The sequence below is a fragment of the Crocodylus siamensis genome, chromosome 2 (assembly GCF_052110815.1).
Source record: "Crocodylus siamensis isolate JL-2025a chromosome 2, ASM5211081v1, whole genome shotgun sequence".
In the NCBI taxonomy this organism is placed as follows: domain Eukaryota; kingdom Metazoa; phylum Chordata; order Crocodylia; family Crocodylidae; genus Crocodylus; species Crocodylus siamensis.
In genome coordinates, this window is record NC_143396.1 from 282,368,149 (window position 1) to 282,387,579 (window position 19,431).

Consider the following 19,431-nt stretch of genomic DNA (forward strand, 5'->3'; position numbering starts at 1 on the left):
CAAATGCAAACATAGACTCTGCAGCAGATTTTATGCAGGGGGACTCTAGGCCTGCATAAACTCTGTTGCAGAGACCACATGCATGTGGGCCTGCCCATATCTGAAGCATCAAGGCTTGTCCTTATCCTTAGCAGCTAAACCGAGAACAGCCCTGTAGCTCCTAGCTTTTCTCACTTTATTCCCTCAGTGCACCTTCTGACTGGTCCTCTTTGCACATATCCAGGAGAAAAGAGCTTTGCACATATCCAGGCTGGGTTTAGCTTTCCTTGAAGGCATGCTCCATTGAAGCAAGGCAAGGAGTTATTTCCACGGCAGAAGGCTTTGTGTGGAAACTCCTCCGTCTTCCCTGCAGATTTTTACAGCTCTACCCTGTACCTTTGGGGAGAGGATTGTACCCAGCTTCCTACCCTGGATGTTTTTACCAGCATCTATCTCTTCCCCTTGGGACTGGTCCTGAGGTCACATATTTCTGGAGCAACAGAAAAGCATCTCTGCCGACGCACTGGGCATGACCTAAGGTTGTGTCATTTGTACCATGGCAGTGCTACAGGTCTGTTTGCCAACACCCCCTGCCTCCAATCCTGCCAACACCCCCTGCCTTCAACCCTGCTGATACGGGTTTGGAAAGCTGCAAGTGGAAAAAAGATGACAGTATCTAAAGAAGCGAGTCCGACTCATGAAAACTTCAGCTACACATACCTGCTTTAGTTAGTTTATAAGGTAAAAATCCATACTGACTTCAGACTATTGTCTCTTTGTCTCTATGAGACACATTAAGGTAGCTTATTCCTTTGCCCACTGCCTTTTCCATGGTATAGTTAGACTGTACCATGATCCCTGACAAGCTGGGGTATCTATACATGTGGTCTGGGTAGTGGGGAGGGGCATTTTAATTAGAGCGGCGCACAGAGAGCCACTCTAATTAAAATGCTGCAGTTATGTTTATTTAGTGTCCCACATTTCTAAATAGCGGTGGGGCATTTTAACTAAAGGTTGCTCAGTGAGCTTTACTTGAAGTGCCCTCGCTGCCATTTTGAAACATGGGATGCTGAGTTCATGTGACGGTGAGGCTTGCTGGAGCATTCTAATTAGAGTGCTTGAGTGGACTTGATTAATTGAGTCTCATTAGAAGGTGTTGGAGCAGACTTGATTAACTGAGTCTGCTCCAACATGTTTTAATTAGAACATATCAGAGCATGTGTACAGGCACCCCTAGAGCGTAACCAAGTCACTGTATGTCAATGGCATTAACACAGTCTGATAAGCTGCAACGTGGATATGCATCAGTGAGCTAGGTATGTGCACCAGGGCTTGCTAAAGGGACAGCACATGCAAAGGAAATTGAAGGGGAAACTTTTCATTGACTTAATCAATGACTAAGCCATTACCATGGTGATTCAGTATAGCAAGAGCATACCACATCCTGCATAAATGGAAAGGTTTCTGTAAGGGTAGGGATAAGGATATCTGTTGATTAGAAACCCTGGGCAAACTCTTCCCCCCCTTTGTCCTTTTCTGTGTTTCCTTGTCCCTTTGTGTAGAATTTCTCTTCTGGAAAAAAAAAACTGTTCAGTGAACCCAGCTACTGGGAATCAGTCATTCTGGTATAATGTATATGTGGTGTTGCTACTTACAGAGGGCAATAAGCATACAAAGAGCTTTTAGATTTGGCTAAATGGCACACAGCTGCTGAGATGAACCACGTCTGCTCCATACATGCTAGCTTCCAAACCAGAAGCAGCGTGACGGTGCTACCATGGCACGGCATGAACTTATGGCTGCAGCTGTGGTGCTCAAGTTCAGACAGTTGACCACATCATCTTACAGCCCTCCTCTGGGCACCCAGGGTCTCACTGACATTAACCATTCTACCTGTTGCTGGTTTTCTGGCCCTCACGCTTCTGTCATATGAGTGTGGTGACATCATCATCATCATCATCATCATCTTATGGCTGCATGTGTAGTACCTCCCTCATGCAGCCACACGGCTTCAATTCCAGAGTCACTCCTAAAAGTTCCAGGCAGTCAAACAGGGAACAATAATAATAGTACGTAACACAGATTGCCATTTACACATGAGGAATAATGAAGTGAAGCAGTTTAAGGAAATAAAGGATTATCAATCCATTTAAAATAACTTAACTCTTGGGCTTCGATCAACCTTATTTGTGTACCAAGAATAATGACCAAGTCATTATATGTTACTATTAAGTTGCACCATGCAGTCATGACTGAATTGTTCCATATGCTATTCATTAGCAAATCACTTACAACTCTTAATTTTCTTCAAGCAGTGCACTATCTGTTGGCTTGGCAGAATTCATTTTTAAATGATTTAGACAGGTAATATCAATGTTTATTTTTAGGCATTTATTGCGATTTTTATCAATTTAAATTTTGGGGATTGCAAGAAATAATGGGTATGTGGAGCAAACAGTTTATTAATGACACTATACTGTTATTATACTGCAGGTTTTAACCGGCTCTCATGACAAACGTAACTAATGTAGGACTGCTGCCAGCTGAGCAGTGCAGCTGCCATCAGTCCCATCTCTGCTCGCCTGTACCTCCCTTCTCCACTTTGTGACTTCTTCTTCCTTTCTTCCCGGTCCCCTGGGGTTTCTGAGAGTTGCAGTCCAAGCTACAGTCAGTGCAGTTCTGTAGGACTGCTCCCCCTCTCATCACATATTCCATCAGCCATTATTTTTCCTACAACACCTTTCTACATGTTTTGATTATTAACAGCGGGAATATTTTTTTCTTGGTCTGACAGGTGAAGTCGTTTATGAATGCTTACCAATAAAAATTGAATCTTGCCAAGCCTAACTATCTGTAAGTATTTGAGATGGACAGTTTTCAGCCTACTATTTTTGTGAACCATTCACTTTAATCTTATGTGCTGTTGGCTAAGTCACATTGTGTTGATGCTGCTCCTTGATTGGGTGTCATATAAAATAGAAAATAATGTATTTTGAATATGAATTTCAGGATGAATAAGAAATCCTAAATTTCATGCAGTTTTTTTTTGGGGGGGGGGGAACTATTGTGCAATGTCTGGTTGTTTTTTTAAATATTCAGGAATAACAGTAGTCTGTCCTGATCAACCAGTTTGTTCCTATTTGTCTTGCTCTACTAGTGGCTGAATCCAGTTTTGTGTCATTATCTTATCAGTCCTAGCTGATTTCAGCACAGAGTTGGGTACAGTTTAACTCACTCTGATTTCACTTGCTTTGTTCAGAGCAGGTCAGCATTAGAACTCGAAAGGTGGAACAAAGCCAACTTTGGTAGAAATGGCTCAGCTATGCCAGTAGCACTTATTGTTAGCTATTGTCAACCATATCCTGTTTGTCAGAGGGATAGAATTCTGGTTTGCCTGCCACTGGGAATAGACGTTTATCCAAAATATGAATTATTTCATCCATGACCTGAACTTTTACTTTTTCTACAATGCAGGGCTGCCCATCCAATGCTCTGGGTGCCCTAGATAGTACACTGATAAATAAAGGGATGTATTGTTTAGTTCTGATCAGATAAAAGAATGAAGTAACAACATCCAATATGACAAATTAATCACCCACTGGAGTCCTAGGCCACCATTCTCCAACCCTGTCCAACAACCATCTTATCCTGAGCTTGGAAGGAAAGGTACATCTTGCTCTTACAGGGTATTGGGGGTGGGATTTGTTATTGATAATTGCTTCAGGGAAGAGATATACTTCTTCATTAATGGTCCTGGATGCTTGTGTACTGGACTTGTTTGCATTGTTAAATATCTGCAACATTCTGGTCCACAGGTCGCCACGTTTCAGAGGTAGATGAAGTGGTGACCATTAGGGCTGCGCGAAGCTTTGGGTGCTGATTCAATTTGGAGGAGATTTGGCCCGATTCGGCGGCCGAATGAATCCGAATCAAATCAGGAGACCTATAAAAAAGGTCTGAATTGATTTGAAAAGGTCTCTGAATTAATTTGGAAAAGATTTGGAGAGCTTTGCAGATTTGGTCAGTGCCCGCCCGCTGCCGCAGGGAGCTGGACCCAGACTCCGTGCTGGTAAGTAGGAGGCGGGGGGGCTGAAGAGCGGGAGGGGACCATGGGGGGACCCCTGCCAGGACCCATCCCCTGCCTGCTCCCCCAGCCCTCCTCAGTGCACCCTGACCCCAGCCCCAGTTCCCAGCTCTTAAGAAAAAGAAAAGCCCCTGGTCACCAGCTGCTGCCAGGCCGGGGGCGGGGGCACTGATCCCTGCTGACCCATGCTGCATGTGGAGGGGCTCTACCATGAGCCCCCATCCCACCCCCGCTCTCCCGGTCCCCCTATGGCTGTCCTGGTTGGCCCCTGCTTGCATTACTTAAAAAAAAAAAAAAGCCCCCACTCACCAGCTGCTTCAGTGACCTCAGGGTTTTGGGGGCTCATGGCAGAGCCCCCCACCACACAGTGTGGGGCAGTGGGGATCCCCCTGTTTGCCTGGCTAGCTGCTTCACACAGGCCTAGTGACCATCTGCAGAGGCCCTTTTCTTGTGTACTGAAGCCAATGTTAGGTTTGCTTTTGACTATATTGGAGGAGCGGGGCCTGTATTTTGTGCTGGCTGGTGCTCTATTGCAGTGGTTCTCAACCTTTTTTTCTCCCAGGATCCCTATTTAAACATCAGTAGCCAGTCCTGACTCAGGAAATAGTTTAAGTAGAAGATACACGAGTATTTTGGCCCCCAAATATTTATTACACATTACAAGTTAAAGCAGCTCAACAGTCTTAATTTTAAAGACAGAAATCAACATCAACAGGAAAATATTAACAGCAATATCAACATGCGGCCCTCCATTACTCCCAAGTGACATTCATCATTGTGCAACTTGCACAATGCGAATTGCCAGTGCCCCTCACTCCTGACTCGCAGCCCCCCAGCTGTGCCAGTGCCCCTTATTCCCAACCCACAACACCCTACTCCCCCAGCTGTGCTGGTGCCCCTCACTCCCAAACCGGTGCCCCTCATTCCCAGGCCCAAGCCCCCCAGTGTGTGGGGCAGGAGGTGGGAGTGTGGAGCAGGATGTGTGTGTGTGTGGAGGGCATGGGGGGCGTGCCCCCCCACCTCCCAGTTTGTGCAACCACAGCAGGCACAGGGCAGCAGCATGCACCACCTCTGCAGCCCAGTGGGCAGAACCTGGTGTAAGGCAGCAAGACCCATTGCTGTTTCTGCTGCTTCCAGGATCCCCGTGCCAGCCGCATCACCAGCAGCACCAGGAGTAATGGGTGGGGGGGCATGCTGCCCTCACCTCCTCCTACCACCAGCCACTTGGTGTGCTGGGCCACAGCTCTCCCCCACCATGACTCACTTGCCACCGCTGCTCCCTGCAGGTGGCAGGAGGAGGTGAGGGCAGCACAGCCTCCCAATCCATTACGTTGCGTGCTGCTGGCAGTGAGGCTGGTGCGGGGGTCATGGCAGCAATGCTCCCCACTCCATCCTCCTGTGCTGGGTCCTGCCTGCTGGGCCATGGAGGCAGTTCCTACCTGTGATAGTGTGGCCAGATTGCAGCCCCATCCCCACTGTGGGCACACAAATTTGGGGGGTATGTGCCTCCCCCCATTCTCCTCCAGCATATCACCTGTGCTCCCCACTCTCCCAATGCATTGTCTATGCCCCCCCACTACATAGACTTACCTGTGGGGAGCTGTAGGCATGGGTGGCTAGTGCCTCCCAAGTCTGGGGGGGCACCAGATCGCCAATGAGGGGGTCCCCCAGCGGCTGATTGCCAAGCCAGCAGTGAAACTGGAAGTACACTTCCACTGCCACTTCCGGTTTTGTGGCTGAGTTTCCAGGGGCTGCATGGCTGATCTCAGGGGGTGCACCTGCACGTGCATGCACCCCTACCCCCAGCTGTGGGAGCTGGTATACATATTGCTTGGCTGCCACGTGTTTGTGTGTGTGTGTGTGTGCACATGGACTTGGTGCCCCCTGCCTGCCTGGTCTCCTCCCATTCCCCCCAGCCCTAAGCAGCCCCTTGCAGCCCCTGTTTTTCTTTAAAGGAGAAAATCTGTGATTTTCTGCATTTTTCTACGATTGGATTTTCTGCACACTGTCCTTGAAGTTGATGGCTTTACAAAGTCTGTAATCAGAATTGAATTCCTTTACTTGAATGCTCTTTCCTCGAAGAAAGAAGGAAATCAGTAAATATTCTGGGCCTTCCAGTCGGGTCATGACCTTATGAGATGAGAAGAATATGTTGCTAATGCTTCGCTATTTTAATAAAGCTAGCATTTTTGTTACATGAAAAATATGTTTTCGTCAAAATCAAAACATTTTGCAGCCCTGTGTTGATTTCAACGGGTTTTTTTACACGCAAAGGTTGGCATGTTGTTTCCACCTGTTGTTTTAATAGGTCAAAATGTTTCCTTTCAGCTTTATTGTTTCTGTTCATTTTTGGTGTTTTTAGTATATTCAGCATATACTCAATATTCAACATTTCAACTTTGTATGGAGATTTATAGTAAGAACAAATTTTTCAATGTTGGAATTTTCTATGGAATGAACATTCTGGTTTCTGAATGGCTTTAGGTTTTAACAACTGTGTTCAGAGAGGATTTATCCCTGAATAGGTTATTAATATCTGAAGTGTTTTGTTTCCTTATCTTTCTGGTCTTTCTTTAGTAATAATGCTTTCCTTTGTACCTATGGTTCTTAAAAGTTCCAATAAAAAAGTAACTGGGGATTGTAATTCTTCAGCATCTGAATTTGTAAAATATTTTGTACGGGAATATATGTTGTTTTTATATATCTTTATTATTTTTTTCTACACAAACACAGTTGCTATATAAAGACTTTTTAAAACTGATCCTTTGAAATACGTGGTGGGAAGGGGTAGAGAGAGCATACTGCTGTTTGCCTGTACAAATGAAGCTACTACTCACTCTTAAGAGGGGAAGATGTCTTCATGTTACCATGCATCAGTCTTAGCAATTATGCAGTTTTCTTGTTTGGCTATTATACTCTGCTAAACCTGACACGAAGCCAAGGTGGAAGCAGAGATTTTCCTATTACAGAGAAGCAAATCTATGATAAGCCACGCCATGCAAATTCAGTCTGGACGTGGAATGGGGAGAAGTCGACTGCTGTAAGATATGCGATGTGTTTTGCGGTGCTTATAGAATCTGCTTTTGAGGGATCATATTAACAACCGAAAGAAAAAAGCACATTATCAGTGACAAAAGGATTATGAGGAAAAGCCACACTTAAGAGAGTTTAAGCAACATTTGAATGCATTTTCAGCTTATTGCCCCATACATGCACTGACTTTAAAAGCACCTGAAAAAGTCATACACAATTCTACAGTAAAAGAGGTCTGCGAGTACTGAACCCGATCGGTGGTCTTCTTAATACAACTGTGTTCATTTTGCCTTGGGCGAGCACCTATGATCATTGCTACATGCCGGTAAAGTTTCTGGGGTTTTTTGTTCTAAAGCTCGTTTAGCCTAAAACACTAAAATCAGTCAGTACTGTGGCTTTGCTTGCCATCACATTACAACATTACACACAGCTGCTAAAAGTAATTTCTTGTGCTATGGAAACAGAGTGAATTTCATTCCAGTTACACTGGACATGAGCTCAGTGGTTTTCCCAAAGATTAGTTCCTAAAAAGGATTTAACCGTTTCAACTTATGAATCATTTGCCACAAGGAAAAAAGACAGCTGATAAAATGCACGTGTCAGATTTATGGTTGGGAAAGTTCCAAAATGCAGAAGTTAGCAAACGAACGGACCCAGCAAGTATTTACACGAATGCTGAGCTATGCCTGTTGTCTTTTGAGCTCAGCAGGTCTTCATTCTGACAGTGTTGCTACCTCTTCTTATTTGCCAAACACAAGATAGAAACTGGAAACAAGCAAACAAGTTCCCTCTGGACAAATCCTTCATTGCCCCAATTGTATGAACTGCCCTCTATGCTGGCTGGATACTTTCCAGACCTGAACCACAGCCCTGGATGAGAAGTCACCTCTACATCCCCTTTGAACTGTTCTCCTCTACCCTTCATCTCTGTTCACATCCCTCCTAGCCCTTTCTACCCCCAATTGCATGCTTTTTTGAAAAGTGCTTTCTTACCTGCATAGTGGTCAAAGACGGTAGGCACATACTCTTCCGGGAAGGCATCGTTGGCATAACTCATTAACAAGCAGGTTTTCCCCACTGCACCATCCCCAACCACCACGCACTTTAACATCTTTTTCCTGTTATCGCTGCTGCCATTCGTGCTGTTCTCATCTTCCTCCTTGCAGTTCATTCTTGCTGCTCTTGCTCCGGCTGCGGCTGCTGATACTTCCAAGTGCACATGAAGGAAAAATGAAGTGTGATTGTACTGACCGTTCCTGAGTTTGGCGGGGGGGGGGGTTTCTCAAACTCAGGAAATCATACTAATGATAAGAGAGCAGCCTCTAACAGTGCCCCGATCAGTAATTAGAACCATTGAGATAACTACATTAAATATTCATAGATATAGTAATTAAAAATAAAAAGGATTGTCCTCTCTTGTTAGCTGGAGTCAGGAAATCCTCATCCTGACCCTGAGATTTTGCTATTTATTGCAACTTGAAAAACGTCAGCAGTCGGAGGCTGTGAAGTTCTTCTTTCCCTCTCCGGCTTGGGCAGAGGGATTCCTGTTTAAAGCCACTCCATTTTCCATGGCATTTCTAACATGGAGGAAAGCTAGAGGTTTTTAATGGAGTTTTTCCTTTCTTTCCCCAGCTTGCTGTGTGTCAGGAAATCATGGGTTTCCTGCTGAATTCCATATTAGGATCAGTGGGCTTGTGAAGGGCTGCAAACAATGGGAGCTCTGTGTGTGTTTGTACTTTAGAGGAGCTATGCCAGGACATAGAGTAAGAAAAACACTAGAGGTCTCCCTGCAGGCTAAAGTTGTCAGGCGTCCTGTTTCATCTCGTACGTGCAGTGCTGTTAGCCGGCTGGCTTAGAGGAAACTGAGGATGACGACTTTTAATGGAGAGTGCTGTGAAAAAGGTGGGGGGTTCTGGCGTAGCCGAATATGTAGGGGCTGGCAAAGCTGCGTGATGCCCAGTCGCTTGGTATCTCTCGGGTTTTTCTGCTGCAATACCGAAGGACTGTGCTGTATGCATTTTAAATGCAGGGATGTGCGGGGTGGTAACGGGGAGGGCGGCGGTGTGCGTTCAGAGGCGGGAGCAGCATCGGACACGGACTCTCACGCCATGTAAATAGCTCCTTGACAGTTATGTCAAATTGACAACTGGTCCGCTCTTCGATCAGGGGCTAAGGAGAAGAGCCCCCTGAATTTCCCCCATCTATTTTTTTTTTCCTCTCTCTCTCTCTGTGTCAGGGCTAGAGAGAGAAAGCAGACTCAGGAACCTGAGCTGTTCAAAAGAAATCAAGCGGGAGCACCGTGTGGCCGGTGGAAGGCCGGCTTTAATCCGTACAGCTCTTGTGCCTAACGCCTGGACCGTGCGATGCAGCTCCACGCACGAGCACTTCATACGTCTCCCCCATCTAAAGGATCCTCTCCTTGTTCTGGGAAGACCTTGCCATCTTCACTAGGCCTTGATAATTAAAACAGATCCTGGCCCATCCCAGCCATCCAGTCCCCCTGCATCCTAGCACATCCTGCCTTGCGCAGACTGGGAGGGCTCAGAGCAGGCAGATGGACACGCAGCACGTGCAGCATGAGATAACAACAGGAAGGGCTTTACAGAGGTGGAAAGCTCATCCAGTCTAGCTCAGGAAGGACCGTACGCTAGCCATAGTGCTGGGAGGAGGCATCTGGCTCTGGGAGGCACACGGCCGAAAACATAAATAACATAATTTAAAAATAAAGCCACAATGATACTGGATCAGACCCCAACTCCTTCCCCAGCGAGGGGCCGATGTCTATAAAACATCAGGCATAGCCGAGTCTGTGATAGCCAGAGAGCTGAGGGTCTCTTCCTGCCCACGTGCAAGCCCTTATCTGGGTCCATGGCTGGGCAGTGCATGCAACGTAGTCCTGGATCTGTGGGCCCCTCCACTTCCTCCGTTAAGCTTATTTGACTATGGAGTGTGGTCCCATCTGGCACAGGGCAGTGTCCCATGCAGCAGCGGGGTAAACACGTCTTCCTCAGACTTTCCTTCCTCCCTGGTGCTGCAGCCACTGACCTGACAATGTGGGCATGGGGACCAAGGAAGCAATTAGCCCAGAGGAAAAAGAGAGAAAAAATTGCCTAATTTTGCAATTATTTTACTGAAGGCTTTGCGCTCCTCTATTCTCCTGTCCTTCTTTCCTTAAAAGAAAAGCCTTTGTGAAATGGTTTTATGTGACATAGCTGCTTGCGATAGTGGGGAACTGGGCATGATGTCCCATGAAGTCCCTGCCAGGCCTATTCTCCTCTGTTCCTGTGTTTGGGAAACATCTGGGGAGACTGAAATGAGACCTGCCATTAAAAGAAACCAAATTGCTCCTCTCTTGTTTTGGCAAGTAGCTATTTCAGTGCAGCGCTCATTTTGGCCCTGATCTGAAGAGCTAGCGAATGGCTCTCCTTGAAGAGGCCAACACTATGATTTATGAGATTAGCTTGGAAGTGAGAGAGGCAGACGTCTTGCCCATAAATCTCTTGACTTCAGCACTGTCATTTTCCTTTATAAACACAAATAGCGTGAATAGCACTAGCTGAAGCACATTTGCAGAAAAGGTATAGACCAAAGGCCTGTCCCCCGGCTAAAAGCATATTTGATTTTACTTTGCTTTTTAAATGTGGTTTGGCACTGTTCACCTAAGTCAGACCAAACACGATGGAAGCTGGTTTGGCTGCAACCAGGCTTAAGGACTCTTCTTAAAGGTTTTCTTTGGCTGCAATGGGATTGGACCAAACCAAGATTAACCCTTCTGCTGCTGGCACCTACACTGATGGCACCATCATCTATGTGGATTAGCTGCTCAGTCTTGCTGTGCTTTTGCAAAGTTTGAGGCAATGCTAACTACTTTCCAGAAGTGACTGAGGGACTCTAAGACATTTTGCCTTGCGTTTCTGTTGTGAACAGCCAAGCAGCTACTGTTACAGGCTGCTGACAGTTTCTCTTGCCTTCAGTGCTGTGTGAGCTGTGTTTTCTTCAGCTGTGACTTGAAAGTCCCAGTGATTTAGCAGTGCTTGACCCGTCTACCGAGCATGAGTCTCACAACGTCTACGGCTAGTTCTACACAATAGAGCTATCTTAAGCCTTCTAGTTTGGAGAGTGATGATTATTGGTAGCAACAGAGAAAACTCATGGAGCCTGGAGACTTAGTGGGATACAAAGCATTTCTGCATTTTTTCTAGTGTCTCTAATCTGGGAATCAGGGTAGAAGTGCTCAGATTTTCTTATGAGATCCCCTGTGGTTCCCAGGCCAGCAGAAGTTTAGAGAAAAGTTGTAAAAAAATGAGAGAACTGTCTAAGCCAGGCTTGTCCAACATATGGCCTGTGGGCCGCCATGCGGCCCGCCAAGCCGTTTTCTGTGGCCTGCGGTGCTGCGACGGGAAACACTTTTTACTTTTGTTCCCACCCCTTGTCCCTCCCCCAGCTCCTCAGCAGCTTCCTAATGGCTGCTGAAGGGCCGGGGAAAGGACAAGGTTCCCCCACGCACCGCGTCAGCTTGACATTGCCGACGTGGTGCGGCCCCTCCCCCCCTTCCTCGCCCCACCCCTCCCTTCCTCATTTGCATGCCAGCTCCTCCCCACTCCCACATTGCAGGGTTTCCATTCCTAGGCCCGCCCCTCCCTTCCTCATTTGCATGCCGGCCACACCCGGTGCCAGTCCCTGCTGGCCGCGTCCGCGAGGGCTGGAGCAGCTCGCAGTACGGCGGGTGGGCGGACACAGGGGACGCGGATGCTGCGGCTGGGCCTGCAGGAGATGCTGCTGCTGCTGCTGCTGTGGCTGTCGGGGCAGGAAGCCGGCGCTGTTCCCGCCTCCCTGCACCCCCCTGTGCCCGCACATCGCACCGGGGGTGGTGAGTAGTGGGCCCTGGGGAGGGAGGGACCCTTGCTGCTTGGGCTTGGGCTGCCCTGGGGGAGAGGGAGCAGAGGGGTGTCCCTGCACATCCTGCGCCCACATGTCCCCCTGGCTGCTGAGCCCAGGTGTGGGAGCATCCTCGAGGCTGCCCAGGTGGCAGGGAGGACACAGCGGGGTCAGGTGGCACCCCTTGACCCTTGCGCCCCCAGGCTGCGGCCAGACTGGACAGGCCGTGCGAGCACCAGCTTCTGCTGGCCCACTGGGTGATAAAAAGTTCATGATCCTGCCCCACATTCAACAAAGGTTGGACATCCCTGCTCTAAGCATTTCTGTGCCTCCCCTTCCAGCCAAAAGCTGCAAATAGCTGAAGGGTGTGAAAATGCAGAAGTCAAGCGAAAGTTAAGTTCACCCAATTTATTTAAATTTGTGGGAAGGCTTGTTTAAACTATTGGGTAAAGATCCAGACCAGTCCATTTCTTACCCAAATTGGTTGTTGCAGTGTTCCAGCCTCAAGCGGGAAAGGAAGCCTATGCCAGTGGGAAAACTGGGCAGTGTGGAGGGAAGCTATTGGCTGAGCCCATGGGACAAGGAAGTTTGTCAAGGAAGACAGCTGTGTTCAGGGTGAAGTGGCTCTATGGTCTTGCTAATTAAGAGGAAGCTGACTGGCAGGGGCTTCAATCCAGGGGCTGCCAAGTACCTGAAGCTCTCACTCATTTATTTGGGTGAGTCATTTCTCTCTTCATCAGCACGACCCGGACAGAGGAATCCCCAGAGCAGGGACACTGCACGCTCCTGGGGTTGTGCAGAGAGTCTGGCAGTAGCTCTGGGGGCTGGAGGGGGAAATGAAGGAATTTCTACTTTGATGCTGATTTGTAAATTCGTTGTGCCGCAGCTCTTTGAACAGTACATCTGCTAATTAAACCTGTTCCACAGGTCACTTGCAGGGCAGAACCAATGAAGGTGAAAAGACAGCGAGGTGAATCCATCCTTCTCCATGCCCCCAGCAGTCTCAGGTACCCTCTGGTTGGCTCTTTGCCATGTTTTATCCCCCTCACTATCCATTGCTGAGAGGCTGTCTTCAGTAAGTGAGCTTAGGACTTGGGAAATAGCTAGGGTTTTCCAGTCCCCGTCTTTCATACTATTATTGTTCACACTGGTCTGATGTGCAGATGGTTTTGCAGTCTTCATTTAGACCTTGTCCTCCTCTTCCACATCCTTGCTCCCACACCTGGACCAACCTCACCCATTACCACAGTCCACTCCTTCCTCCCTCCTTGCTACGTACCTGATGCAGAACTCAATAACCTCTGCCTCTTGTAGTACAGTTAGCTGTGGATGATGTCCCTGGTCTTCACCCTCTTTGCATCTATATGCTTTGCATTCCTTGGCAGTCCTTGGATTTTAACCCCCTCCCCCCGCCTCAGCTTCCTCCTTTCCTCTGACCTCCAGCTGGCCTCCCTCCAGTCTTCCTTCATGTGGTTTCAGTAGGTCTGGCAAGCTGTGTTGTGTGCACACCAGCTGCCTTGTCTAAATCTTATGCTTCAAGGCTTTTCCAGGGGGTTATCAAGACCTGGTTCCCTTGGTCCTTGCCCAACCAGAGCTGAAAATGACTTGGCCATAAGAGCAGGTAGGCTGTTGTGATGCCTATTGTAGGTAGCCACCCTTTGTGTCACTGTTGGTGGAAATGGCAGCAGAGAAAGATTCCTCCTAACCACCTGCAATTAGAAGAAAATGTCCATCAAAGACAGAAACGGGCTTCTAGCTCTGGCTCTGCTACTGACTTGCTATTTGACTATGATTAAGTCACTTCACCTCTTGCCCACTCACTCTCTATTGGCTTTATACTGCTTAGGCTTTTTAAAGCAAAGATTGGGCTTTCTAATTCATTCTCAGAAATAGAATAAAAGGGCTGAAAGGGGCCTCAGGAGGTCTTCTAGTCTAGCTCCCTGTTCAGGGCAGGATCATCCCTGTCTAAACCATCTCAGACAAATGTTGGTTCAATTTGTCCAGTGATGGAGACCCCATAGTACTTGGCATAAAGGAAATTGTTCTTAAGTGAAGCGTCTAGGTATTGCTGTAATTCAAGCAAGGAATAATAATAAAAACCAAAGGTCCATCTTAGAACCACAGTTTGAGCACCACTGCTGTAAATGCATGGCAGGCAGAGGCCAAGAGCTAAGCCCACTCATTTACAAAGGTTTCTGCTTTGCAACTCCAAGTGGATTTGGGAGCAGGCTTGGTTCTCATCCCGGATACACCCTGTGTTTGGTTTCTGGCTCCAAAGGCTCCGTTAGAATTCAGCAGATTTATTTTTATAGCAACTAAATGCAGATTTTGGCTCCTTTTCTCCAAAGTTTGAAGAGAATGTTATTCTGTAGACTCCCTTTATGATATTTTATTACTTCCTTGATCTTTAGGCAAAGAGGAAAAGCTTACCCATTCATCAGAAACAGTGCTTCTTGGTATTCCAGAGTCCCCTGGAATCGACAGACTTTTACTTGGAGTCTTTGCCCACTGTGTGAGTTATCATTGTCAGCAACGCCCATTATCCACCAACTAATGTGATTTACCCCTCCCCCCCATATTATCTATAGGAAGAGACAAGTAGCAAATGAGATGAGAATAAAAACAATGTAGCTCTCAGAATTAGCTTCTCCATCCTCCTGGTGTTATGCATTAAGCATTTTTAGCTTTAAAGTCCATTGGAGTCAGTGTTACAGCTTGGCTTCAGAGTTTGTTTACTGATAATGAGTTCCCATACAGTCATTGTGCTGCTGTTTTACCACTTCCATCTTGTACAGTGATCCAGTCTTTGGGAAGTGATTTCCAAACAACTGTGGTCCTATACTCAATCCTCAGGCCTGCACTGTTTGACATCTTCATCAGTGACTTGGACAAGGCGGTAAAAAGCACCCTGTTCAAATTTGCAGACCACACTAAGATGTGGGGGGATGTGGGCACGCTAGAAGGGAGGAATAGGTTGCAATCGGACCTAGACAGGTTACAGGGGTGGGTGGAGGAGAATAGGATGGGATTCAACACCGACAAGTGCAAGGTGCTGCACCTGGGGAGGAAGAACCGGCACCATACCTACAGGCTGGGGAACTCCCTTCTCGTCAGGGCAGAGGCAGAAGAGGATCTTGGAGTCATCATTGATGCCAAGATGAACATGGGCGGCAGTGTGGGGACGCGGTCAGGAAGGCCAACCGCACCTTGTCATGCATCCACAGATGCATCTCAGGCAGGTCCAAGGAGGTGATCCTCCCCCTCTACGCAACACTGGTCAGGTCGCAGCTGGAGTACTGCGTCCAGTTCTGGGCGCTGCACTTCAGGAGGGATGTGGACAGCATGGAGAGGGTCCAGAGGAGGCCACTCGCATGATCGGGGGCAGCAGGGCCGGCCCTACGAGGAGAGGCTACGGGACCTGAACCTGTTCAGCCTCCACAAGAGAAGGCTGAGGGGGGATCTTGTGGCCTGTTACAAACTAGTCAGGGGGGATCAGCAGGCATTGGGGGAGTCCCTGTTCCCCCGAGCACCGCCAGGAGTGACTAGAAATAATGGTCACAAGGTGGCAGAGGGTAGATTTAGGTTAGATATCAGGAAGCGCAACTTCACGGTCAGGGTGGCTAGGATCTGGAACCAACTTCAAGAGAAGTGGTGCAGGCTCCTACCCTGGGGGTGTTTAAGAGGAGGTTGGATGAACACCTTGCTGGGGTCGTTTGACTCCAGTACTTTTTCCTGCCAGGGCAGGGGGTCGGACTAGATGATCTGCTCAGGTCCCTTCTGACCCTACTAACTATGAAACTATGATAGTGTCACTGGTGACATCCACAATTTAGCCTTGAAATTATTATAATGAAAATGACTCATAACAGATGAGGTCAAACAGAGAATGATTCATGTCCAGCCCATCAGATTACAGTAATCTGTAAACTAAATTGCCTTGACCAAGGCAATTGCTATATCATGAGAACTGCTCGTTGTTAGGGGGGTTTGTGTTGGCCTGGGAAAATGGGGGTTGACTTAATTTACAGTTATTTCTGTATTGTAGCAACTTGAGATTGTGTCAAGTTATTTACTCAGTAGTACAACTGGTAGCACTTGAAGGGTGTCCATGTTCGCAGCTGTTTTGCTTTTAGTTTCTTGTATTTAGTCTTTTAGGATGTAGTTTTCCACGGGAGGTGCAAAAGCTCACAGAGACCTCTGAATTCATGCACCTGGGAGATTGCTGGTCATCTACTTCCATCAGCATTCTCTAGTTTCAGAAAATCCCTGCCTTTCGTCTGTCCTGGCTTTCCTTTCAGTTTTCTCTCTCTCTCGCCGGTCTCTTTTCTGTAGTTCATTTGTTTGCCCTTCCTTAAGTATCTTTTCTTCCTTCCTTTTTATTTTTCCCCTTGGTTTATCTTTTGATCTCTTCCTAAGTTGTTCTTACCATCAGTCAACATTTGACCAAAGATGCAGACCTCCTTTATGGACACCATCTCTATAGACTATATATCTGCAACATCTGCAACATTACTGTAGACTGCAAAAAGAAACTGGTCAGCCTCATGATTCCTCTGCTTTTGATATTGCAGGGAAGATGCCATCAATTCAGGGAATCTCGTCTTCTCTGCCAATACGGACTTTTAGTCTATATTACCTGTATTTTCCATCGAGCGAGAGACACAGCAAGCAGCCAAAATCTAAATACAAGAGAGCACAGTGTGTGCGTCTTGGCCCTAAACGATGGTCTTGGTTGTGCCTCATAAAATGGCATCTGCTTCACTTGACTGTTAATACATAAAGATGCTGTGATTGGAAAATAAGATAGTGTTAAAAGTGCATACCACCAGTTGTGGCCATAGTGGTGTGTATATGTCGTGTGTACACGTAGCAGGCTTGCCTTTCGGAGCTTGGGTTGAGTCCCAGGCTTGAAATTTGGCTGTTTTGATTGATGGAGACCATCCACCAATCAGATGGCAGCAAGAGGAGTTAAGTCACGCCCCTTTCCTGAGGGGAGGGGGACAGGAGCTCCCCTCCTTGGACCTAATTGAAAACTGTAACACTCAGGTCTGGAAGACTTCGGGGCAGAGCCCTGGAGAGTGTAAAGGGCGCTGCATGCCCAGCACGAGGGGACACATCCGGGACAGAGAAGAGAGAAGAGCGGGGCTTAGAAGAGCTGAGGAGAGCTGCAAAGCAGTAGCCCAGAAGCGCCCCTGAAGACTTCCATCAGCAGGGAATGGTGGGAGTTGCGTGAGGCGGCTCGGGTCTGCAATCTCTGGTGTGCGGCCAGAGACACGGTGCACAGGCTAGTGCACGGAACAAGATCTTTGGAGCGCGTGGGCAGCTCGGGTCCTCAACCCCCAGAACGAGGCTAGTCCAGGAAGCCAAACGGTGCTAGGGCTACTGAGCCAGCAGACAGGGCTAAGCTACAGGCCCCAGAAGCCCTGCAGAGTGAAGCCCTGTTCCAGGGGACAGTGACCCCCCCCCAAAGCCCACTGCAGGCAAGAGAGCAGCTTGGCGCAGAGGACAAAGGCCACCCTCCAGGCCTGGGAGCTATGAGTTGCAGGGAATAGAGGATTCCCACATGGGAGAGGAAGTCTCCCCTGGTTAGTTAAGGGCTCCTGAAAGCGGAGGTCCCACTGGGAGCCCCCTCCCCCCCGCTAAAATTACCAGCTTCCTTGTAGGGCTTGGGAAAAGCCCAAGGGCATTGGGGTTTCCCCTTGGGATTAAGTTTATCTTTGAGGTTCTTGCGCTATAAGTGGGGTGATTTTGTGTCTTATATTTTGTAAACACTCACATTTCTAAATTAGTAGATAGGTAGGGCTCTGCTGGGACCCCCTGTTGTTATTATTTCACCTGTTGTTTATTTGTATTTATTTGTGGCTTACTTATTGTTCACCCATACTTATCTCTAGTTTTCTGTTGGCTATCTATGTTTATTTAGGGGTTTATCTGTTTCAGATCAGATACTTACCTATAGCATTGGTGTAAGGTTTTATAGCATTTACGCAGAGGGTATTGTTTATGTTACTTGTTTAGATTATCATATATATACAGTAAAAGCTCTGTTATCTGGCATCCCCCGGGAATGGGGGATGCTGGATAACAAAGTATGCCCATTAGTTGAGCAGCCCGGGCACTGCTTCTCTCACTGTGTCTGGGGCGTCCCGCCACCCCTCCCGCCACATTGCCGTCCCTTCCGTGGGTCCTGCAGGACAGGGAGACAGGCCGCGCACAGCCCCACACAGTCTGTTATGTCCCCGGGCCATGGGGGCTCGGGAGCACAGGCTGCTTTGCTCCGAGCCATGGGCGCTCAGAGAAACTGGAGGTGCCACGGTGGGCACTTCCGGTTTCACTTTATCTTACGAGCTGGCATGCTGGTTAGTGGAGCATGCCGACTTGTAAGATGCTGGATAACAGAACTTCTACTGTGTGTATGTGGGTGTGTGTGTATATATATGTGTATATATAAATATACACATATACACCCACCCACACCCACACATATGTACATATTGTCCATATGTTTATATCTATGTTTCTTTCCTTGTGATAAGTTAATGTAAATAAATTTGTATATATATAGCTAAGTTCCCTGGCTGTCCTGGCCTGGTTCTATAGGGACGGAGGGAAACGGAGCGGCCTGCAGTTCCCGCAGAGCACACCTGCTAGCTAACAATGCCCTTCAATTGGAGAAGGGGGGTATATACCTAAGTTACCTGGGCTACATACACATGCATGAATATGCACCTAATGAGATGGCTGAAGGAAAAAAAGAGCATTTCTCTTTATATTTCAAGGTGAATCCCATTTTGTTTGCCTCTCTGCTTGAAGTGTTACTCACCACTGATTTAATACTAGAGAAATAGCTTGAAGTCATATGAATTTACAATCTCTAGGGGAAACAAGCTTATATTTTAAAACATGCCAGTTGGACACCATAGGTTTCCAGCTCCCCATTTTCACTCCAAATTGCCAGGCTTGCTTTATCGTTGAAATATGCACATGGCTGATTCATAAAATGTTCACGCGGCGTTTTTACACTCTTTGAAAAATGGAGTGGATGGCTTCCAAGAAAAGAATGTGCTTTTGTACTTCATGTGATTTCCTCTGTCTCCACTTGCAAATACACAGAAGGCTCCTACTGTCTTCCTACATTCCAGGAGCAGGTCGCTGAGGATGCAAACAAAAGAGATGAACTGCAAACAAAATGTAAGCACCACTGATTTAAAACAAAGTGGGAAGATGCAGGTTTCCCTGGGCCATTTCTCTGCTGTGCTCTCTGGAGAGTCTACCTCAGAGGCAAGGATGGTTTTGTGATGGAGGCGCTGTACTTTGACTCAAGAGGTATGGGTTCATTCCTGTGGTGAATCCCATCCTCCATCCTTTGTAGGCCTTTCTTTTTAGCCTCAGGAGGTCTGCTAGATCCCTGGAGAGCCAGGAGGGCTGCTGTGCCCTCTTGCTGCCTTTCCTCCAAG

General features: G+C 47.5%; 1 protein-coding gene across 2 annotated transcripts in view; it reads right to left on the reverse strand.

Moving 5' to 3' along the window:
* Positions 1–8,828, reverse strand: part of RHOJ (ras homolog family member J) — a 92,983-nt gene extending 84,155 nt beyond the window's left edge. The window contains exon 1 of one of the 2 annotated variants that reach the window (XM_090034227.1): positions 8,090–8,828. In XM_090034227.1, coding sequence (XP_089890353.1) covers positions 8,090–8,267 — 178 coding nt within the window. In that variant the 5' untranslated portion in view covers positions 8,268–8,828. The remainder of the gene's footprint in view (positions 1–8,089) is intronic. The other variant, XM_090034226.1, reaches the window with a different exon arrangement.
* Positions 8,829–19,431: the final 10,603 nt, after the last annotated feature.